Source organism: Pleurodeles waltl, chromosome 4_2 (assembly GCF_031143425.1).
Source record: "Pleurodeles waltl isolate 20211129_DDA chromosome 4_2, aPleWal1.hap1.20221129, whole genome shotgun sequence".
NCBI lineage: Eukaryota > Metazoa > Chordata > Amphibia > Caudata > Salamandridae > Pleurodeles > Pleurodeles waltl.
Window position 1 is genome coordinate 191029954 of NC_090443.1, and position 24598 is coordinate 191054551.

Consider the following 24598-nt stretch of genomic DNA (forward strand, 5'->3'; position numbering starts at 1 on the left):
CTTAAGCTCTTCCATGACCGGGCTGATGTGAATCGGTTGATGGTAACAGATGAGGACCAGGAAGCTGAGAGTGAACCTCTCCCTGATCTCCTCTCCACAAACCCTAAAGATCACTCAGTTGATGGAGTGATCTACTCAGACACCCTCTCTGGCCAACAGCAATCTGATTGTAGGAAGGTCCTGCAACAGTTTGCTGAGCTCTTTTCCCTAACCCCTGGTCCGACACACTTGTGTGCCCATGATGTGGACACAGGAGACAGCATGCCTGTCAAAAACAAAATATTCAGACAGTCTGACCAAGTTAAGGAAAGCATCAAGGTGGAAGTCCACAAGATATTGGGATTCATTGAGCACTCTGACAGCCCCTGGGCTAGCCCAGTGGTCTTAGTCCCCAAACCTCACACCAAAGATGGAAAGAGAGAGATGAGGTTTTGTGTGGACTACAGAGGACTTAATTCTGTCACCAAGACAGATGCCCATCCCATTCCAAGGGCTGATGAACTGATTGACAAATTGGGTGCTGCCAAATTCTTAAGTACCTTTGACTTAACAGCAGGGTACTGGCAAATCAAAATGGCACCAGGGGCAAAAGAAAAGACAGCATTCTCCACACCTGATGGTCATTATCAGTTTACTGTTATGCCCTTTGGTTTAAAGAATGCCCCTGCCACCTTCCAAAGGTTGGTGAATCAAGTCCTTGCTGGCTTGGAGTCCTTTAGTGCAGCTTATCTTGACGATATTGCTGTCTTTAGCTCCAGCTGGCAGGATCACCTGGTCCACCTGAAGAAGGTTTTGAAGGCTCTGCAATAAGCAGGCCTCTCTATCAAGGCATCCAAGTGCCAGATAGGGCAGGGAACTGTGGTTTACTTGGGACACCTTGTAGGTGGAGGCCAAGTTCAGCCACTCCAGCCTAAGATCCAGACTATTCTGGACTGGGCAGCTCCAAAAACCCAGACTCAAGTCGGGCATTCCTTGGCTTGACTGGGTATTACAAGCGGTTTGTGAAGGGATATGGATCCATAGTGACAGCCCTCACAGAACTTACCTTCAAGAAAATGCCCAAGAAGGTAAACTGGACTGTAGAATGCCAATATGCCTTTGACACCCTGAAACAAGCAATGTGGACAGCACCAGTTCTAAAAGCTCCAGATTACTCCAAGCAGTTCATTGTGCAGACTGATGCCTCTGAACATGGGATAGGGGCAGTTTTGTCCCAAACAAATGATGGCCTTGACCAGCCCGTTGCTTTCATTAGCAGGAGGTTACTCCCCAGGGAGCAGCGTTGGAGTGCCATTGAGAGGGAGGCCTTTGCTGTGGTTTGGTCCCTGAAGAAGCTGAGACCATACCTCTTTGGTACTCACTTTATAGTTCAGACTGACCACATACCTCTCGGATGGCTGATGCAAATGAAAGGTGAGAATCCAAAACTGTTGAGGTGGTCCATCTCCCTACAGGGAATGGACTTTATAGTGGAACACAGACCTGGGACTGCCCATGCCAATGCAGATGGCCTTTCCAGGTTCTTCCCCTTAGAAAGTGAAGACTCTCTTGGGAAAGGTTAGTCTCATCCTCTTTCGTTTGGGGGGGGGGGGTGTTGTGTAAGGAAATGTCTCCTTGGCATGGTTACCTCCTGACTTTTTGCCTTTGCTGATGCCAAGTTATGATTTGAAAGTGTGCGGAGGCCTGCTAACCAGGCCCCAGCACCAGTGTTCTTTCCCTAACCTGTACTTTTGTTTCTACAATTGGCACACCCTGGCATCCAGGTAAGTCCCTTGTAACTGGTACACCTGGTACCAAGGGCCCTGATGCCAGGGGAGGTCTCTAAGGGCTGCAGCATATCTTATGCCACCCTGGGGACCCCTCACTCAGCACAGACACACTGCTTGTCAGCTTGTGTGTGCTGGTGGGGATAAAAAAGACTAAGTCGACATGACACTCCCCTCAGGGTGCCATGCCAACCTCACACTGCCTACAGGTATAGGTAAGTCACCCCTCTAGCAGGCCTTACAGCCCTAAGGCAGGGTGCACTATACCATAGGTGAGGGCATAAGTGCATGAGCACTATGCCCCTACAGTGTCTAAGCAAAACCTTAGACATTTTAAGTGCAGGGTAGCCATAAGAGTATATGGTCTGGGAGTCTGTCATGCACGAACTCCACAGCACCATAATGGCTACACTGAAAACTGAAGTTTGGTATCAAACTTCTCAGCACAATAAATGCACACTAATGCCAGTGTACATTTGTATTGTAACATACACCCCAGAGGGCACCTTAGAGGTGCCCCCTGAATCCTTAACCGACTACCCGTGTAGGCTGACTGGTTCTAGCAGCCTGCCACACTCCAGACATGTTGCTGGCCACATGGGGAGAGTGCCTTTGTCAATCTGTGGCTAGTAACAAAGCTTGTACTGGGTGGAGATGCTTATCACCTCCCCCTGCAGGAACTGTAACACCTGGCGGTGAGCCTCATAGGCTTACCCCCTTTGTTACAGCACCCCAGGGCATTCCAGCTAGTGGAGTTGCCTGCCCCCTCCGGCCACGGCCCCACTTTTGGCGGCAAGGCCGGAGGAGATAATGAGAAAAAGGAGGAGTCACTGGCCAATCAGGACAGCCCCTAAGGCAACCTGAGCTGAGGTGACTGTGAGTTTTAGAAATCCTCCATCTTGCAGATGGAGGATTCCCCCAATAGGGATAGGAATGTGCCCCCCTCCCTTTGGGAGGAGGCACAAAGAGGGTGTAGCCCCCCTCAGGGCTAGTAGCCATTGACTACTAACCCCCCAGACCTAAACACACCCCTAAATTTAGTATTTAGGAGCTCCCCAGAACCTAGGAACTCAGATTCCTGCAACCTAAGAAGAAAAGGACTGCTAAGCTGAAAAACCCTGCAGAGAAGACTGAGACACCAACTGCTTTGGCCCCAGCTCTACCGACCTGTCTCCCCACTTCTAAAGACACTGCTCCAGCGACGCTCTCCCCAGGGACCAGCAACCTCTGAAGTCTCCGAGGACTGCCCTGCATCTAGAAGGACCAAGAACTCCTGAGGACAGCTGCTCTGTTCATCCAAGACTGCAACTCTGTAACAAAGGAGCAACTTTAAAACAACTTGCGTTTCCCTCCGGAAGCGTGAGACTTAACACTCTGCACCCAACGCCCCCGGCTCGACTTGTGGAGAACAACCACTTCAGGGAGGACTCCCCGGCGACTGCGAGACCGTGAGTAGCCAGAGTTGACCCCCTGAGCCCCCACAGCGACGCCTGCAGAGGGAATCCCGAGGCTCCTCCTGACCGCGACTGCTTGCTTCTAAGAACCCGACGCCTGGTAAGGACCCTGCTCCCGCAGCCCCCAGGACCTGAAGGATCTGAACTTCAGTGCAGGAGTGACCCCCAGGAGGCCCTCTCCCTTGCCCAGGTGGTGGCTACCCCGAGGAGCACCCCTCTTGCCTGCCTGCATGGCTGAAGAGACCCCTTGGTCTCCCATTGATTTCAATTACAAACCTGATGCGTGTTTGCACACTGCACCCGGCCGCCCCCGTGCTGCTTGAGGGTGTACTTTCTGTGCGGAATTGTGTCCCCCCCGGTGCCCTACAAAACCCCCCTGGTCTGCCCTCCGAAGACACGGGTACTTACCTGCTGGCAGACTGGAACCGGGGCACCCCCTTCTCCATTGAAGCCTACGCGTTTTGGGCACCACTTTGACCTCTGCACCTGACCGGCCCTGAGCTGCTGGTGTGGTAACTTTGGGGTTGCTCTGAAGCCCCAACGGTGGGCTACCTTGGACCCAAACTTGAACCCCGTAGGTGGTTTACTTACCTGCAAAAACTAACAAACACTTACTCCCCCTAGGAACTGTGAAAATTGCACTGTCTAGTTTTAAAATAGCTATATGTGATTTATGTGAAAAGTGTATATGCTATTTTGCTAATTCAAAGTTCCTAAAGTACCTACCTGCAATACCTTTCATTTGAAGTATTACATGTAAATCTTGAACCTTTGGTTCTTAAAATAAACTAAGAAAATATATTTTTCTATACAAAAACCTATTGGCCTGGAATTGTCTTTGAGTGTGTGTTCCTCATTTATTGCTTGTGTATGTACAACAAATGCTTAACACTACTTCTTTGACAAGCCTACTGCTTGACCACACTACCACAAAATAGAGCATTAGTATTACTACCTTACCTCTAAGGGGAACCCTTGGACTCTGTGCATACTATTCCTTACTTTGAAATAGTGCATACAGAGCCAACTTCCTACAGCACTGCACAGGTGAACTTAAAGGTAAGTCTGGTGGGTCCCCTTAAAGTGTTGAGATCGCAAGGGGTGGGGGGGACCCTTAGGGCACAGGTGGATCTTCAGTGCAGGGCACAGGGTGGCCTAGTGCAGAACGAATCAGTGAGGCAGGAGCTGTGCGCAAAGGTGCCCTTGAAAGCAGGAGGTAGGTCTCTTTGAGGGTCGCTTGCAGGTCAGCAGGGGCACTCTGGTGGGAGATCCTGGTGGTTTCTGAAGTCCCTCGACTGGGGCTTTCTCCTGGTCCTTTCACAGTCAGAAATGGACTGTGCTTCTTGGTGTCTGACATTAGGTGACCAGTGCCTAGGACTATTGCATGTTCTGGCCACTGGAGGGCGCACTGTCACCAAACTTGGCACACTGGCAGGTTTTTACCTCACGGTCCGTGGTATGGAGTTTGGTCCGGCTGTGGCGTCCAGTTCCTTGGTCAGTAGCCGGTCAGTGAAGTGGCCTTCACTGGGTCTTTGGTTCCTTGTTGCAGTAGAGTGATGCCTTCACTCTGGAAGGAGATATCTGGCGATGGTTTTTTTTTTTATTTATTTTTTTTATTTTTTATATATATAAAGAGTGGCGGTCCTCTGGGGGAGTTATAGAGTCCTTCGAGTGACCATGCAACCCCTAAGAAGCGTTTGTTGAGTCCTGGGTGCAGCAAGCATGGATTAGTGTCTTCTCTGGGTGCAGCAGGACCTCAGTTCTCGAGCCTTGGGTCTTCTTTGTTGCTGGTCTTCTTTTGTCCCTGGAATCTAGTTTCTTGGTATAGGGATGCCCACTAAATGCTGTATTTAGTGGCGTTTAGGGGAGTACCTGCTAGTGACCAATGGGTCATCTACCTTAGGGTGGCTACACCCACTAAGTAACCACTTACTATTGGCAGATGTCACTTTCCTACACCTGATTTGCTATTTTCCTTCCATGCAAGATGGAGGAAAATTAAATGGAGAGGTCACCTCGCATGCAAAACCTTGGGGGTGGTGCAAGCTGGGGTTGACCACTCCTCCTGTCCTTTTAGTGGGCCCAACGCGGGAAACACCACAAAGTGGGGGCTTGCAATGGGGGCAGCCATCTGCTGGTAGCAGAATGCTTGGTGGTCGAGTTTCAAAGGCAGTAAGCTCCTTGAAGCTCACTAGCAGGGCAATGCACATTCCTGAGGGAGGGGGGTGTGCACCTCTACCAAGGAATGGCTTTGTTCTGGGACCCAGAGAGTAGGATCTCTCACCCCAGGGTTCCAGAATCATGTCTGGTGGTGGCAGGCTGGTTGTGACCGGCCAGCAACCATGCCAGGGTGGTTAGGTTTTGCAGGGGGCACCTCTAAGGTGATCCCTGGGTACATTTTGTAATACATCCAATACTGGTACCAGTTTGGTATCAAACAACTCGAAATGATAAATCCAAACAACCCAGGGTTCAGAGTAGCCATCATATAGCTGTGAAACTCGTACTGACCAGTGTCCAGCACATTAATTAAAATGGCTGCCTTTTTCACTTACTCAGTAGGGGCATATTGCTCTTGCATCTATGCCCATACATACAGTATAGTGTAGCCTGCCGTAGGGCTAGAAGGCCTGCCAGAGGGGTGACTTACCTACAGTGCATGCAGTGTGTAATGGACAGGGCACACAGGCTGTATGCCAAGTCCAGTTTGTCTTTTAGGGTTGCATCAGAACACTCAGCCTGCAAAGGCAGTGCTGAGTGCTTTGGATGCATGATCCTAGAGGGCGGCACGATCTGTGCTGCTGCCCCCTGGGGCCTACCCTTAGTACCCCATGCCCTGGGTACCTAATTACCATTTACTAGGGACTTAAAGTTGCAGCTAGAGTTGGTGCCAGTTGTGCCAATCCATCACAACCGCTTTAGGGAAAAATCTGGCCCAAGGAACCTGGTTAGCAGGGGCCCTGGGCACTAACAACTTTGAGACTGCATCAAATACAAGGCAAAAAGTGGGGGCTAACCATGACAAAAGAGGCATTTTCTCACAACATTGTCTTTTTCCTAATATTGTTATATGTAAAATGTTAATACTATATTGGCCTCATGTTTTATGTACTGCCCTGTGGCTAAAACTGCACTATCTATGAACACTAAAAAAAATATCTCAACCTCTTTCAGCCTGGCACTTGTTAAGATGTGCTCCCTCAAGTTTTCCTCACAGGATGATTGCGGTTTTCCCCCCTCAAGTTTTCTGTTCCTCAGGAAAACTGCAGGTGGTCCTTTCTTAGGGTTGACATTCCACAACAGAACATCTATTCTAGTGTTTTACAGTGTTTCTTCTCATTCATCCCCTCACCAGCCACACTTGCCCTTGTTCTGCGTTCAGGATCTTCTGAAGCTTGTACACAGAGTTCCTAGCAGATTTATCTCTGTGAATCTAGTCTGAATTGACTCCATCTGTGTCATCTTTACACCATGTTTAACTGTATTTCTGTCAATGGCTGCACTCTTATGTCCAACACCTGTGTGCTGCAACCAGTTTCTTCACGTTATTTTCGATCATCATGAGCCTGGTGTTTATAGAGTCCACTCTTTTATTGAGGGCTTCCAATGATGGCCTTCGCCTTTTAGAAAGCCTGCCATTTCTGTGCCCTTTGTGCCCACCTCCACCTCCACCTTCCAGCTCTGCCTGGTGAGCAGTTGCATAATTGGATTGAATCCTTTCGGGGGACATCTAGTTTGCCCTTCTTATCCATCACTATACCGAGGGGAGGATACATTTAAGCTGTTTGCAGAGGGCATTTTCATATGCCAATGTTTGAGGGCCAGTAATTCAAAGCCATGGCAGTTCTTCAGTCTTGGGAGTTATCCTTCTGTTGGGTTTTGCTGTTTTTCTGAGTTTCCAGTGCCACAGTGGCAAGCCACTGCCTGATCCCATATTCTGCGTGCCTGAATACTGGCCCCTATTCTACCTGAGCTACTAACACCTCAATCCGATTCACATATGTGTATACTAAAGTTGTACAGGCATCGCCTCCAGCTTTCCACCGCTCAACTTTCTCGTCATTGCTCCACTGCGGTCATTAATCATAAGGCTTGCACTGCAAGTCTTGTAGTAGAGCACATACATTGTGCCTTGTGGAAAGAGGCACTTGTCTTCTGTTATAGAAAAATATAATACTAGATACATACCATATTCTATGCGTGTGGATTCACAATTCTAAGTTTCATTCCCCTGATATTCAAAAAGAAGAGTTTGGGTTAAAACGCATCTTCTCTTGTGCATTCACTTTACAGCAGATCCTCGTTTCCCTTATCAAGTAATCCTTGCCAATATTATCAAATGGACGTGTCTAATCTTTCACATGGTTTATATTTTAACTTTATTATTTGGCAAAGCTCATTTCTGCTTTAGGTGTTTCAGCTGTTTACTCCATTGTTAGAATCATTGATAATGAGTGCCACAGTACACTAAGGCCTCCTTGGTGGTCCAGCTTTAAGTCTTAACATACACATACATGCCACACAACATGCACATAAACATATAGAGAGTTTTTGTCAGCCATGTCCTTGGGCATACTTGGCCAAGATGTCTTAATGCATTGGCTCTGTGTTGCCCATCATATGATGGGACCAACCCACAATATATCGCTGATGTCTCCTTTTGTGTGTGAGGCCCTAAAAGTATTGCTGGGCAGTAGGGCTCCTACATTGCCCACAACTTCTGAATCATTACTGCTATCCGGGTATCCCACTGAATCTTTATCGGAAGCTGGGACCCCCGGCTTAAGCATTTTTTATGATTTGAGCCTCAAAAACATATACAAAAATAAGTGTACACCAAACAAATATTAAATTATTGAAATATTTAGTTAAGCTCTCAATCTTAATATAGAAAAAAGTTTTAATATTTTCAGTTTTGCTTCTTTATTTGTATAGGTTTTATTTTAATATATTAAGTTTTATATTATTTAATTTTGTTCCACAGTCGTAGACTCCTTGAGTAGGCCTCGCTGATCCTCATGAGCCCTCGGACTACAGGTTAAGAACCTCTGCTCTAACACTTCCATCTCAACACTCCATAGCAATGAATGCCAAAATAGAAGCTCCCAAAATTACACAATAGTACAAGAGATGGAAAACTTGCAGGTATGAAATAGCCAAAACATTGAACTCGCCTCCTATTAGAATTCTGCCAATCACAATCGGCAATCACTAAAAACCCGGTTGCCTCCACCTTTAGGCCCTGGATGAGTGTCTAGAGAAAAAGTCCAGTGCGCTTAATGAATAAAGTCTTTAACTGATTGACCAAAAAGCTGCTTGGTTGGGTTTGAGGGTATGTATATTAATTACTTCCTTGTGCTTTTATTTTGGTACAGGAGACGCCTTCCTACAATAATGGTAAAACTTAGAATGGCACAGAACCTGAAAACTGCAATCACCTTTATTGAACAGGGACGTATCCTTTTTAAAAACGTGAAAATTGCACAGTGATTTCACACTGCAGTAGTGTATTTGAATGCATACTTCTCATTTATATTGAATTAGAACTTTTCTCTAATATATGCTGCACGGACATTGTATTACAGAAAAACATTTAATAAAATGAAAAAGGGAACCCAAATAGTTCTTTGTTGCCCTAAGCCTACTTATCCATCTCAACCTGGAAATACCATTTAGAGGCAAATTTCTAAGGAAACAACCTGTGGATTGGTCTGGTTTGTTTGTTTTAAATATGGAATAAGTTACTTACCTTTAACTGTATTTCTCCAGTATTGGAAACTTTTGTAGATTCACATGCTTGAAACCTTCCCCGTCGTCTTGATGGGAGTCCCCGATGAAATACAAAAAGCCATGATCAATAGCATATAAAGCTGTAGAGGCACTAGGCCTCTTAATTTATTAACATATCATAGTCGTTTTGTAAAAAAAAAAGGACCAAACTTAAGACAACCAATCAGCTCACAACACCCTCTAGAACCCTCCTGTGAGGAGCTGCTTTCCCTCAGATTTTCTAATCACAAGTGTAAAAATACAGCTAGGACTGAGGAAAATGAAGGTGAGCTCAGGGGAGGTGGATGGGTCACATGTGAATCTATGAAAGTTTCCAGTACTGGAGAACTACAGTTACAGGTAAGTAACTTGTTCCTTACTCCAGTATTGGAACTTTCATAGATTCACATGCTTGAATCAGAATAGTAAGCAGTGAATAACACATTTTTGACATGCAGATAGTAACATAGCACTCTGAAATGCGAACTGGCATGACAGTATGTACATGCACTTATTTTATGATCTACAGTATTACTTTCAAAGAAAATCTGAGATAACAAAAAACAAGCAGATGGAGGGAAGGAATCATTTAGCTCACCTTCATTGAAACCGGTTTCGAGGTACCGGTTGCATCCCGAAGTGGCTCCGTGTCCAAAAAGTAATGCTGCATGAAGGTGTGAGTTGTCCTCCATGTCGCAGCCCGACAGATGTCCTTAATTGACACACCCGCAAATAGCACACAGGATGCATATATAGCTCTGGTAGAATGCGCTCACACACTTGTTTGCAATGGTCTACCTGCTTTCTGGTGGCAATGATTGCGTCTTTAATTCATCGGGATATAGTCTGTTTTGTCACTGAGTGACCTTTCCCAGCGGCACTGAAAGCTATAAACAACTGATTGGACTGTCGGAATGACTTTGTTCTATCCAGATAGAACGTTATGCACATCTTAAGGTTGAGTGATTGCAGGGTCCTTTCTGCAGCAGTTTGTGGGTTCGGGAAAAAAGATTTTAGCACCACCGGTTCGTTGATATGGAATTCCGAAGGCACCTTAGGAATGAATTTGGGATTGGTGCATAGAATTACTCTATCTTGTCTGAACTGTAAGAAATGTTCTTGTATGATGAAAGCTTGAATTTCACTAACTCTGCGTGCCCAAGTAAGAGCGAGAAGGAGAGCCACCTTCCAAGTGAGGTACTTGATGTCCGCCTTGTGGATAGGCTCAAAAGGCTCCTTCATAAGCTGGCCAAGGAAGATGTTAAGTTGCCATGCCGGAGGTGGAGGCTTCACTGGAGGAAAGGACCTGAAGAGACCCTTCAAGAATTGCTTGACTAATCTCAGAGAGCCTAAGGATGGTTTGCCTGGTACTCTCCTGTATCTGGAGATAGCTGCCAAATGGACCCTAATTGGCGAATGGGCAAGTCCGGAACGTGCCAGCTGTAAGAAGTATGGCAACACTGCCTCCAGTGCGGAGGAGAGAGGGTGCATTTTTGGGTTTCACACCACAAACAAAATTGTTTCCACTTCAGGCGGTTAGATTTGTTGGTGCTAGCTGCATGTGCTTTCGCTAGCACTTCCCTGCACTCAGTTGGTAGATCTAAATAGCCAAACCCGTATTCAGGAGCCATCACGCAAACTCAGACTTGGGATCCGGGTGCCTCACTGATCCCTGATTGATGGTAAGCAGCTCCAGAATTGGTCTCATTCTGATGGGTGGACAAGCAGGCAGGAGAAGTAACTCCATGTACCACGGTTGACGCGGCCACGCTGGAGCTATTAGGATCATTTAGCAGGGTTCGACTTCATCTTCCTGATCACCCTTGCGAGGAGAGGAATCGGAGGAAAATCGTACGCATAGAACCCTGACCATGCGGTCGAAAATGAATCCCCCCCCATGATCCCTGTTGGTGATGCCAACTTGCATAATGTTGGAATTTGGCGTTCTGGGAGGATGCAAATAGGTCCAGATTTGGTTTTCCCCACTAGTTGAAGATTCGATCTAGTGTCCTCTGGTCTAATTCCCACTCGTGGGAGAATGTTGCCAACCTGCTTAACAAATCCGCGATTATATTTTGTAGGCCTGGGACGTGTTCCGTTGTTATGTGGATTGAGTGGTGAATGCACCATTTCCAGATGGTTTGTGCTTCTCGAGAGAGCAGGTGGGAACGTGTTCCTTCTTGCTTGTTTAGGTAGTGTATTGTGGTGGTATTGTCTGTTCTGACCCTTGGAAGGAAGGCTTGCAAAGCATAATAGACCGCTCTCAGCTCGAAGATTTATGTGGAAAAGATGGTGAGAAGGGGGCCACTTGCTGCTCACCCGAAGGTCTTGCAGGCATGCACCCCATCCTGTGAGTGATGCATCTGTAGTTAAAATCATTGGAGGAATCCGTGGCAAGAAGTTGAGACCTTTTGAAATGTTCTCTGGAATTGTCTACCAATCCAGAGAGTGGACCGTGCGCGGTGTTATGAGGATCGTGTCCTCGAAGGATCCTTGCGCTTGCGTCCATTGTTTGCCCAGCTCCTCCTGAATTGGACGCATGCGCAGCCGACAGAATGGAATGAGGCTAATACATGACGACGACATGCCTAGTAAGGACTTGTACTGCTGAACTGAAAGACACCTTTTTCTTTGGAAGCGCTTTGCTAGTGATATTAATCTTTGTCTGTCCAGCGCTGGATAGGCTTTGGCCTGTTGTGTGTGTCTAAAATAGCCCCTATGAAGGCTAACCGAGTGGATGGTTGAAGGAACGAATTTTCTTTGAGTGTGAGGCCCAAGTCCTTGAAAAGGTGCAGAGTTGCCTTGACAGAATTTTTTTGCTGACTGGAGATCTGGAGCTTTCACTAGCCAGTCGTCAAGATAGGGAAAAACCTGGTGTTTGTTTCTCCTTAGGTAGGCTGCCACTGGCACCATTTGGTGAAGATTTGTGGTGCTGAACGTAGCCCAAATGGGAGGACCTTGAACTGGAAGTGTTTGCTGCTGACCACAATCCTCAGGTACTTTCTGTGTAGTGGATGAATGGAAGTGTGAAAGTACGTGTCCTGAAAGTCTAGAGAGGCCATATAGTCTGCTCTGTTTAGAAGCTGTAGGATGTCTTGCAGGGTGACCATCTGAAATGTTTGTTCCTTGGGGTACTTGTTCAGCTCCTGTAACTCCAGGATTGGCCTCCATAAGCGAGATTTCTTTCGGATGAGAAAGAAGCGGGAGTAGAAACGCTTCCCTCCCTGGGAATAAGGAACTGACTCTATAGCCCCTTTCTTTAGCATTGTCATTACCTCCAAGCGGAGGAGACGAAGATGTTTTTGTTGGGTTTGGGATGGAGGCATTGATCTAGGTATCTGGATGAATGCCAAAAGGTGTCCGAATCGGATTACATCCAGCACCCATTTGTCTTTGGTTATTTGTCGGCAGCATTGTATATGATTGTTTGAGATTCCGTGAAAAATTATAGGAGAAGAGTGTGGAGGAAGTGGGGTTAGGCAGTCATTGCCTACGTGCGAACTCCTTACATTGTCGCCCTGATTTGTTCTTGTGGTAGGGCCTAGTATAGGCTGCAGGAGGCAGTTGCCTCGGCTGGTATTGTGGCCTAAAAGGCTTACACGTGGAGGAGTAGAAGGGATACTTATATCGTTGGTATCCTCCGCGAAAGGAAGGTTGACCTCTGCCCCAAGCACCACGAAAGGGCACTTTTCTGTATTGCAGAGTGCCTAGTGATCTTGCCGTCTCCGTATCCGATTTAATAGTTTGAAGAGTGTCGTCGACATGCTTCTCAAACAGCTCTTCCCCATCATATGGAAGATCCAGAATCTTTGTCTGCACTTCTGGACGAAAGTTAGTGGCTTTGAGCCAACCTTGAGCCTCAACACAGCTGACCCAGTGAGTAATCTGAAGCCCATTGCTGCCTTATCAAGTGCACAATCGTTGATCTCTGCTGAAGATTGTTGGCCCTCCATGAGTACCTTTCTTGCTTTTATTTTGGTACCCTCCAAAAGCTCTTCCAGGGATTGAGACATGTCTGACCAGAGCTGTCAATCATATCTGCCAAGTAGAGCAAGGAAATTGCCAGCCCTTACTACAATAGCGGACATTGAGGACAAATGCTTACCGATGTTATCTAAGCGTCTCCCCTCTTTATCTGGCGTGATGTCAACGGTGTATCTGGAGTGATGTTGGGCGGCTTGTGAAATCGCGGACTCCAGCTTCGGGTGGCCTCAGAGGCAAGCCAGAGCATCCTCTGTGGGTTTCTTTTTTTTTTTTTTGTCCAGCCTCGGCAGCACTGCAGGGACCTTTGCCGGATTCTGCATTATCTTCAAGCCCTGGCTTCAAACATGGTCTATTGTGGGTAAAACTCTGACCATCTTTCTGTGGGGTTCTTTAAAATCGTAGAGGAAGCACTCCTGGGGAGTTGCGGGCATCAGCAGATCAAACCGAGTGGCTGCAAGTAGGTTATGGAAGCCACCTATGTCTTCAGGTGGGGACTCCACCACAGGTGCTTTAGGAGAATCAGGTGCTGGTATGATGTAATCGTCCCACTCATCATTCCCAGTTTGTATTTCACCTTCCTCCGCATTGTCATCGGAGGAGACTTGATGCATTGGTGTGGAAAGGAAAGAATGCTGTGGTCTTGACTGAGGTGAATGATGCGGCTGCTGCAAGTGGAGAGTTGTTGGCTGAGGCGGATGTATGGGTTGTTGAACCGATGAAGGCTTTGCCATAAAACGTTCCTAATAGTCCGCCAACATTGCTTGTAAGTCTGAAACAACCCAACGGGGAAGACCTACCAGCCCTGACTGCTCATGATAGCTTTGTGTATAGTATGAAGCATCGTAATCTTAGTATTCCTGGCTTTTAACACCTTAACTGGGAAGGGCTGCTGGCCACTCCAAAAATACCCTCCTCATCGTCATCTAATAGATGTGAGGATGAAAGGCTGGAAACCTTGCTAGGGGGCGTTACTGAGGGCGTCAGATGATACTTCTTTGCCTTTTTGTGTGCAGCCTGGTCCTTCGATTAAAACAGAGGCAAGGAACATGGTCTCTGCACTTTTGCTGCGGTCTTCGTCGAAGAGAGATGTCACCGATGGTGGTGGTGTCGACTGAGGCATAGTCTATGAGAGCGTCGAGGGATCAGTTGTCGTCAACGGTGGAAGCGTCGACAGTTGAGACATAATCGACGGTTGGAGTGTAGTCAACATTATGACTGTCATCGACGATTCCGACGACGAGGATGAGCATACCGTCGACGAAGAGCCGGTTGCTGCAATAGACACAGACAGTGTGGCAACGGTGTTCCCACAGGGAGGGGGCACAAAGAGGGTGTAGCCACCCTCCAGGACAGTAGCCATTGGCTACTGCCCTCCCAGACCTAAACACACCCCTAAATTTAGTATTTAGGGGCACCTCAGATCCCAGGAAATCAGATTCCTGCAACCTGAAGAAACAAGAAGGACTGCTGACATTTAAGCCTGCAGAGAAGGAGGAAGACTACTGCTTTGGCCCCAGCCCTACCAGCCTGTCTCCAACTTCGAAAACCTGTAACCAGCGACGCATCCGACAGGGACAAGCGGCCTCTGAAGTCTGAGGACTGCCCTGGACTAAACGACCAAGAAACTCCAGTGAACAGCGGCCCTGTTCAAAACCAGCTACTTCTTTGCAACAAAGAAGCAACTTCCAAAGACTACACGTTTCCCGCCGGAAGCATGAGACTTCACACTCTGCACCCAACGCCCCCGGCTCGTGATCCAGAGAACAAGCACCACAGGGAGGACTCCCCGGCGACTGCGAGCCCGTGAGTAACCAGAGACGACCCCCCTGAGCCCTGTGAGAAAGTAGCCTCTTTCTAGCCTTGTTACCCCAACTTTTGGCCTGTTTGTGAGTATATATCAGGGTGTTTTGACTATCTCACTGGGATCCTGCTAGCCAGGGCCCAGTGCTCATAGTGAAAACCCTATGTTGTCAGTATGTTTATGTGTCACTGGGACCCTGCTAGCCAGGACCCCAGTGCTCATAAGTTTGTGGCCTATATGTATGTGTTCCCTGTGTGATGCCTAACTGTCTCACTGAGGCTCTGCTAACCAGAACCTCAGTGGTTATGCTCTCTCTTTACTTTAAAAATTGTCACTAACCGGCTAGTGACTACATTTACCAATTCACATTGGCTTACTGGTACACACATATAATTCCCAAGTGTACTGAGGTACCCAGGGTATTGGGGTTCCAGGAGATCCCTATGGGCTGCAGCATTTCTTTCGCCACCCATAGGGAGTTCTGACAATTCTTACACAGGCCTGCCAGTGCAGCCTGCGTGAAATAACGTCCACGTTATTTCACAGCCATTTACCACTGCACTTAAGTAACTTATAAGTCACCTATATGTCTAACCTTTACCTGGTAAAGGTTGGGTGCAAAGTTACTTAGTGTGTGGGCACCCTGGCACTAGCCAAGGTGCCCCCACATCGTTCAGGGCATATTCCCCGGACTTTGTGAGTGCGGGGACACCATTACACGTGTGCACTATACATAGGTCACTACCTATGTATAGCCTCACAATGGTAACTCTGAACATGGCCATGTCACATGTCTAAGATCATGGAATTGTCACCCCAATACCATTCTGGTATTGGGGGGAGAATTCCATGATCCCCTGGGTCTCTAGCACATAACCCGGGTACTGCCAAACTGCCTTTCCGGGGTCTCCACTGCAGCTGCTGCCAACCCTTCAGACAGGTTTCTGACCTCCTGGGGTCCAGGCAGCCCTGGCCCAGGAAGGCTGAACAAAGGAATTCCTCTGAGAGAGGGTGTAACACCCTCTCCCTTTGGAAATAGGTGTGAGGGCTGGGGAGGAGTAGCCTCCCCCAGCCTCTGGAAATGCTTTGATGGGCATAGATGGTGCCCATCTCTGCATAAGCCAGTCTACACCGGTTCAGGGATCCCCCAGCCCTGCTCTGGCGTGAAACTGGACAAAGGAAAGGGGAGTGACCACTCCCCTGACCTGCACCTCCCGGGGGAGGTGCCCAGAGCTCCTCCAGTGTGTCCCAGACTTCTGCCATCTTGGAAACAGAGGTGTTGGGGGCACACTGGACTGCTCTGAGTGGCCAGTGCCAGCAGGTGACGTCAGAGGCTCCTTCTGATAGGCTCTTACCTCTCTTGGTAGCCAATCCTCCTTCCTAGGTAGCCAAACCTTCTTTTCTGGCTATTTAGGGTCTCTGCTTTGGGGATCTCACCAGATAATGAATGCAAGAGCTCATCAGAGTTCCTCTGCATCTCCCTCTTCACCTTCTGCCAAAGGATCGACCGCTGACTGCTCAGGACGCCTGCAAAACCGCAACAAAGTAGCCAGACGACTACTAGCAACCTTGTATCGCCTCATCCTGCCGGCTTTCTCGACTGTTTCCAGGTGGTGTACACTCTGGGGGTAGCCTGCCTCCTCCCTGCACGGAATCTTCCCCCTGCTAACGCAGACACCAAAAGACTGCATCACTGGTCCTCTGGGTCCTCTCTCAGCACGACGAGCGTGGTCCCTGGAACTCAGCAACTCTGTCCTAGTGACTCCCACAGTCCAGTGACTCTTCAGTCCAAGTTTGGTGGAGGTAAGTCCTTGCCTCCCCACGCTAGACTGCATTGCTGGGTATCGCGTGATTTGCAGCTGCTCCGGCTCCTGTGCACTCTTCCAGGATTTCCTTCGTGCATAGCCAAGCCTTGGTCCCCAACACTCCTTCCTGCAGTGAACAACCTTCTGAGTTGTCCTCCGGCGTCGTGGGACTCCCTTTTGTGGACTCCGGTTCACTCTTCTTCGTTGTGCCTGTTCAGGTACTTTCTGCGGGTGCTGCCTGCTTCTGCGAGGGCTCCCTAAGTTGCTGGGCGCCCCCTCTGTCTCTTCATCCAAGTGGCGAAATCCTGGTCCCTCCTGGGCCACAGTAGCACCCAAAAACCTCTACCGCGACCCCTGCAGCTAGCAAGGATTGTTTGCGGGCTTTCTGCAAGCTTCATCGCGACGTGGGACATCCGTCTTCCAAAGGAGAAGTCCCTAGCTCTCTTCTTTCTTGCAGAACACCAAGCTTCTTCCATCTGGTGGCAACTTCCTTGCACCCTCAGCTGGCATTTCCTGGGCTCCTGCCCACTTGCGACACTGTCGCGACTACTGGACTTGGTCCCCTTGTCTTACAGGTACTCAGGTCTGGAAATCCACTGTTGTTGCATTGCAGGTGTTTGTTCTTCCTGCAGAAACCCCCTATCACGACTTATGTGCTCCCTGGGGGTAGTAGGTGCACTTTACACCTACTTTTCAGGGTCTTGGGGTGGGCTATTTTTCTAATCCTCACTGTTGTCTTGCAGTCCTAGCGACCCTCTACAAGCTCACATAGGTCCATTCGTGGTTCACATTCCACTTTTGGAGTATATGGTTTGTGGTGCCCCTATACCTATGTGCTCCTATTGCAATCTACTGTAATACTACACTGCTTGCATTAGTTTTCTTGCTGTTACTTGCATAATTTTGGTTTGTGTACATATATCTTGTGTATATATCTTATCCTCATACTGAGGGTACTCATGGAGATACTTTTGGCATATTGTCATAAAAATAAAGTACCTTTATTTTTTTTTGTAATTCTGTGTATTGTGTTTTCTTATGATATTGTGCATATGACACCAGTGGTATAGTAGGAGCTTTACAGGTCTCCTAGTTCAGCCTAAACTGCTTTGCCATAGCTACCCTCTATCAGTCTGAGCTGCTAGAAACACCTCTTCTACACTAATAAGGGATAACTGGACCTGGCACAAGGTGTAAGTACCTCTGGTACCCACTACAAGCCAGGCCAGCCTCCTACAAGCCCCCACAGTGACGCCAGCAGAGAGAATCCAGAGGCTCCCCCTGACTGCGACTGCCTGTAACAAGGGACCCGATGCCTGGAACCAACACTGCACCCGCAGCCCCCAGGACCTGAAGGAACTGAACCTCAGCGCAGGAGTGACCCCCAGGCGACCCTCTGCCCTGCCCAGGTGGTGGCTGTCCCGAGAAGCCCCCCTGTGCCTCCCTGCACCGCTAGTGATCCCTGGGTCCCTCTATTGTTTCCTACCGGAAACCCGACACCTGCTTTGCACACTGCACCTGGACATCCCTGTGCCGCTGAGGGTGTGTTCTGTGTGCCTACAGGTGACCCCCCCCCCCCCCCAGTGCTCTACAAACCCACCTTGGTCTGCCCCCCGAGGACGTGGGTACTTACCTGCTGGCAGACTGGAACCGGAGCACCCCTGTTCTCCGTAGGTGCCTATGTGTTTTGGGCACCTCTTTGACCTCTGCACTTGACCGGCCCTGAGCTGCTGGTGTGGTAACTTTGGGGTTCCTTGAACCCCCAACGGTGGGCTACCTATGCCCCAGGACTGAGATCTGTAAGTGTTTTACTTACCTCCTAATCTAAGCTTTACTTACCTCCCCCAGGAACTGTTGATTTTTGCACTGTGTAAAAATGGCAATAAGCTATTTTCAAAGTGGACAAAGACTGTATGTGATATTGCTTTTATTCATAGTTCCTAAAGTATCTAAGTGAAGTACCTTGCATTTAAAGTGTTTACTGCAAATCTTGAACCTGTGGTTCTTAAAATAAACTAAGAAAATATATTTTTCTATATAAAAACCTATTAGCCTGGAATATGTCTGTGTGTGCCTCATTTATTGCCTGTGGTTGTACAACAAATGCATAACACTACCCTCTGATAAGCCTACTGCTCGACCACACTACCACAAAATAGAGCATTAGAATTATCTACTTTTGCCACTATCTTACCTCTAAGGGGAACCCTTGGACTCTGTGCATGCTATTTCTTACTTTGAAATAGTACATACAGAGCCAGCTTCCTACACCCATCCATCCTGCACACAGAAAATCTCTCATATTTGTCATTCAGGGAAAACACTGCCAATTCAAGGTGTAACGGCACCAAGAGTATTCACAAAGTCCCTGGCAGTAATGGCAGCCTACCTAAGAAGACAACATATACATGTCTTTCCAAATCTAGACGATAGTCAAGCAGTCATACACAAAGCCAAAATCATACGCATTATGTAATACAAACCTTACACATATTAAGCTTCTTAATAAACCACCAAAAATCACACCTTCAAGCAGCACAAATACAACAGTATTTGGGCGCAATACTAAACACTCAGCAAGCTCTAGCATATCCAAATACACAAAGGATACACGCTTTCCAAAATATAATTACACAAATCCAAACAAATCGACAATATACAGTCGGATTTGTCATGACGAGTTTAGGAATGATGGCATCATGTTCTGTAATTGTACCACACGCAAGACTAACCATGCGGCCCTTACAACAGTGCCTTGCGCAACAATGGTCACAGGCACACGGTCAACTCCAAGATCTAGTGTTGATAGACCACCAAACATACATGTCCCTTCAGTGGTGGAATTCCACAAATCTAACCAAAGGGTGGCCATTTCAATACCCTGTGCCTCAGACCATAATTACAACAGATGCATTAATGATTGGTTGGGGAGCTCACCTTAACAATCGCAACATTCAAGGGCAATGGGATGTCAAACACAAACAGCTACACATAAACCACTTGGAGTTATTAGCTGTCTTTCTAGAACTCAAAGCTTTTCAACCTCTTCTCACACAGAAGAATGTTCTTATCAAAACAGACAACATGACAAACATGTATTACCTCAACAAACAAGCAGGGACACATTCATCCCAACTGTCCCTTCTATCCCAGAAAATTTGGAAATGGGCGATTCACAATCAAATTCATCTATTGGCTCACTACATTCCAGGAATAGACAATCGGCAGATATCCTCAGCAGAAATCACCAACAAACTCAGGAATGGGAACTTCATCCTCAAGTACTTCAAAAATACTTTCAAAAGTGGGGAACTCCAAACATAGACCTGTTCGCAACAAGCAAACACAAAATGCCAAAACTTTGCATCCAGACACCCACATCCCCTAGCCAAGGGGAATGGTCTATGGATCAATTGGTCAGAGATATTTGCATACGCTTTTCTCCCTCTCCCACTCCTTCCATTTCTAGTCAACAAGTTGCGCCAAACTTCACTCACCATGATACTCATAGCACCAACATGGGCACTTCAACCGTGGTACACAACATTATTAGATCTGTCAGTAGAACCACACTCCAAACTCCCATCCAGACCAGATCTGTTGACACAAAACAAAGGCAAAATCAGGCATTCAAATCCCAAGACACTCAGTCTTGCGATTTAGCTCGTGAGGTCATAGTTTGGATATTTACAACTCCCATCAGAATGTATGGAAGCTATTAAGCATGCAAGAAAACCCACCACTAGACAGTGCTATGCAAACAAATGGGAAAGGTTTGTATATTACTGTCAATCGAAAAATATAGACCCTCTTACAGCATCAGTACAAGATATTGTATGTTATTTACTTCATTTACATAAATCAAATTTGGCATTCTCTTCAATAAAAATTCATCTTTCTGCAATTTCAGCATATTTACAAAATATACAACATAGCTCTTTATTAGAGTTCCTGTCATTAAAGCTTTCATGGAAGGTTTAAAACGCATCATTCCACCTAGAACACCTCCAGTTCCTTCTTGGAAACTCAATACAGTGGTTACACAACTTATGGGACCACCATTTGAGCCTATGCACTCGTGTCCGATTCAATTTCTAACATGGAAAGTTGCCTTCCTATTGGCAATTACTTTAAGAAAAGTGAAATCCAAGCCTTTACTCTTGAAGAACCTTTCTTCCAAGTATACAAGCATAAAGTTGTACTAAGAACAAACCCACAATTTCTCCCAAAAGTTGTATCACCATTTCATATAAATCAAACAGTGGAACTGCCAGTCTTCTTCCCACAGCCGGATTCTGTGGCAGAAAGAGCTCTAGATACATTAGACATTAAAATAGCTTTTATGTACTATACAGATACAAGTAAACCGTTTAGAAAGACTAAACAACTATTTGTGGCTTTCCAGAAACCTCATACAGGCAATCCCATATCAAAACAAGGTTTAGCACGATGGATTGTGAGATGCATCCATACATGCTATATTAATGCAAAAAGGCAGCTTTTAGTTACTCCTAAAGCACATTCTACAAGGAAAAAAGGTGCAACACTGGCTTTTTTAGGGAATATACCAATGGCTGAAATATGTAAAGCAGTCACATGGTCAACACCACATACATTCACTAAACACTACTGTGTAGACGTATTATCACGACAACAAGCCACAGTAGGTCAATCTGTTCTAAGAACATTATTTCAAACAACTTCAACTCCTCCAGGCTAGCCACTGCAATTTTGGGAGGACAAACTGCTTTGTAGTCTATGCATAGTATGTGTATCTGCAGCTACACATGCCATTGAACGGAAAATGTCACTTACCCAGTGTACATCTGTTCGTGGCATGTTGTGCTGCAGATTCACATGCACCCTACCTCCTCTCCGGAAGCCTGTAGTCGTTTGTTAACACGTTTGTACATTTGTATATACATTTACATGGACATCTCTTTTTTTCCACTTAAGACTTCTTTGAAGAAAAACAACTTTTAACACTCAGAGCCCAACACTAGATGTCAGAATCGATATGCGTAGTATGTGAATCTGCAGCACAACATGCCACGAACAAGTGCTATATATATATATATATATATATATATATATATATATATATATGTATATGTACGGTGGCATGTGTAGCTGCAGATACACATACTATGCATTGCTTCCGCCATCTAGTGTTGGGCTCAGAGTGTTACAAGTTGTTTTTCTTCGAAGTCTTTTCGGAGTCACTGGATCGAGTAACTCCTCCTCTTGGTCATACTGCTCATGGGCATCAACTCCATTGTTAGATTTTCTTTCTGCTGTCGGGTTTGGACGTGTTTTCTCGCTCTGAGATTTCGAATTGGAAACTTTGGATAACTTTCTTTGACCATCGGTATTGTTTCTATCCCGTTTCCACCCACGGTCGAACTGATAGTACAGTTGAAAAGCAAATTTTGCCTTTCTGATGGATACAACTACCTGTGGATTCCTCACCTAATGAATACTCCCATGGCGCCAGCATTCGACGGAAATCTTCTTCCTAGTCTCTGCACGTCGACGAGGACGTCCCTCTAGCCCACGCGATGCCGTCTGACGTCATACAGGCAATAAGAGGTCCTCGACGACGTGCCGACGTCGGTTCCCTTTTTTCCGTGCATTCGAAACGGTTATCTTCGAGGGAGCAACTGTTACTTTCGTGGTTACAGTGTATTTTTTGCTGCGTAGTCCTTCGCTGCAGTAATAATGTCGCAGAGAAAGTCGGGTTTTAAGCCTTGTCGTGAGTGTGGGGGCAAGATGTCCGTTACGGATCCTCACTCCGACTGCCTTTGGTGTTTAAGCTCCGACCACGACGTCTCGACTTGCGATTCATGCCAGCACATGAATCCAAAGGCCCTCCAGGAACGTGAGGCGAAGTTGTTTATGGCGAAGTCGAAGAAAGAAAAACATCATAAGAAGTCTTCTTCGCCAAGGCATCGGCGTCATCGAGACTCCCGGCGCCGTAGAGAATCACGGCGCCATTCAAGCAAGGAGACTCGTTCCAGGTCTTCGGATCGGCGCCGGAGGACTTGGGAGGTCAGTCCCACGGTCACGCCGCATCCATCGACGCCGTTGCCCTCTCCGGCGTCACCGACTTCACCTGGACAGGCGTCGGTGATTGAAGTGGTGCAGCCTCTGGTGTTGTCTCTGGCGTCGCAGACGTCGAGGCCGGCGTCAGGGTCGCCTTCGATACAGGCACCCCAGTATCCGGCTTTTCCCACCCCTGGAGCCGATAGTACCGCATTCCTAAATACGATGTATACCATCTTCCAACAGATGGCTCCAGGGGGTGCTCCGGCTGGCCCTTTGGCCTTTTCATTGGGTGATCCTGCGCCTCTACAGCCGGCACCCTTTATGCCCTTTCTCCCTTTTGGGAACGTGGGCTCGGCGCCGGTGTCGGCGCCGGTGGCCACTCCGGTGACTTCGGAGGGATTGGTCCCGGAGATTTCCATTCCGTCGTCGGGATTTCGTCCTGTGACTCCGGTGGGTCCATCCGCTCCGAGTGCTCTTTCATCGGCGCCGAAGTTACCTGTGGCGCCGGACGTGGCGTCGGTGGCTTCTGAAGATCGGCGCCGATCTTCGGCTTCGGCGGAGGCATTGTCGACTCCGCGTATCGAGCAGAGGCTTCATTCGAGGAGACGTGCTCTCCGTTTATTAGAGGAGCAGGAGTACCAACGAGTCCTGGAAGAAGGAGAACTAGAGGACTCGGGTGATGGACTGCATGGTCTAGATACAGCCAGTGGGCTGGACACTTCCCCTGAGTGGGATCTTTCGTCTCCAGGGGAATACACGGAGGAGGCTGCTTCCTTTCACGCAGTGGTACGGAAGGCAGCTAGTTTTCTGGACCTGCCTTTGCCGGTGGCAGAGACCAAACAGAACCTTCTGACAGAGGTGCTTCATCCGGCCTCAGCTGCGGCAGAGCCTCTATTGCCGTTTAATGACGCTTTGCTGGATCCGGTGCTAGAGGTGTGGAAGAGACCAGTATCTTCCCCAGCGGTTCATAGAGCCGTAGCCAGGAGGTATCGAGCTGCACCAACTGACCCTGGCTTTCTTTCTAGGCACCCTACACCGGAGAGCTTGGTGGTGCAGGCCTCCTGTTCATCCAAATCAGCCCCAGGTTCTTTCCCGACGGTGCCTGGGGACAGGGACTCGAAGAAACTGGATGCGCAGTCCAAGAAAATCTTTTCGTCCTGCAGTCTGGCGTTGAAGGCCACCAACGCAACTTGTATCCTGGGGAGATATATTCATGCTCTTATGGATGACATTTTCTCATCATTTACGGAGCTTCCCCAGGGTCTTTTGGATGTTGTTTCAGATGCCCAGGCTGCCGCGACCCAGATTATTCAGTCTGGGCTGGACACGACCGACTCGGTGGCCAGAGCAATGGGCACGACTGTGGTGGCAAGGAGACAGGCCTGGCTCCGTAATTCGGGGTTTTCTGCGGATGTGCAGTCAACCCTATTGGATCTCCCTTTTGATGGGGACAAGCTGTTTGGCGCCAAGGCAGATTCGGCCTTGATACGTTTTAAGGAGAGCAGGGCCACAGCCAAATCGTTAGGACTCCAAGCTCCTTCTTCCTCTGCCTCTTCCAGGATTTTCAGGAGGTTTCGGGGATTTGGGCGTGGCTCTTCCTCCTCTTCCTTTCGGGTGGAGATTCCAGCAACCTGCCTCTTCCCATCCCTATAGATCTTTTAGAGGGAGAGGGAGGGCCCGCACCAGAGGAGCCTCTCAGCAGCACTCTGCCTCTTCCTCGTCCTCTGGAGGGGTGCAGCAGGGAAAGCAGCCTTAGGCTTCCACCATTTCCCACTCACTCCTCTCCTGTAGGGGGAAGATTACAGCATTTTCTCCGCAAGTGGAAGACTATTACAACGGACACTTGGGTTCTCAGTATTGTGGGAAAAGGCTACACCCTTCCCTTTCGGGAGTTCCCGCCCCGCCCATCTTATTGTTCAGAAGAACACCTCCTGTTGCTAGAACAGGAGGTACAAGTCCTCCTTTCAAAGGGCG

General features: G+C 47.8%; 1 protein-coding gene across 2 annotated transcripts in view; it reads left to right on the forward strand.

Annotated features, from left to right (window-relative positions):
- The window catches only part of IMP3 (IMP U3 small nucleolar ribonucleoprotein 3), a 279600-nt gene that overhangs the window by 65617 nt on the left and 189385 nt on the right, over positions 1–24598 (forward strand). For both annotated transcript variants that reach the window (XM_069231072.1, XM_069231073.1), the window contains exon 4: positions 8596–8675. In XM_069231072.1, the coding sequence (XP_069087173.1) occupies positions 8596–8675 (80 nt within the window). The remainder of the gene's footprint in view (positions 1–8595; positions 8676–24598) is intronic.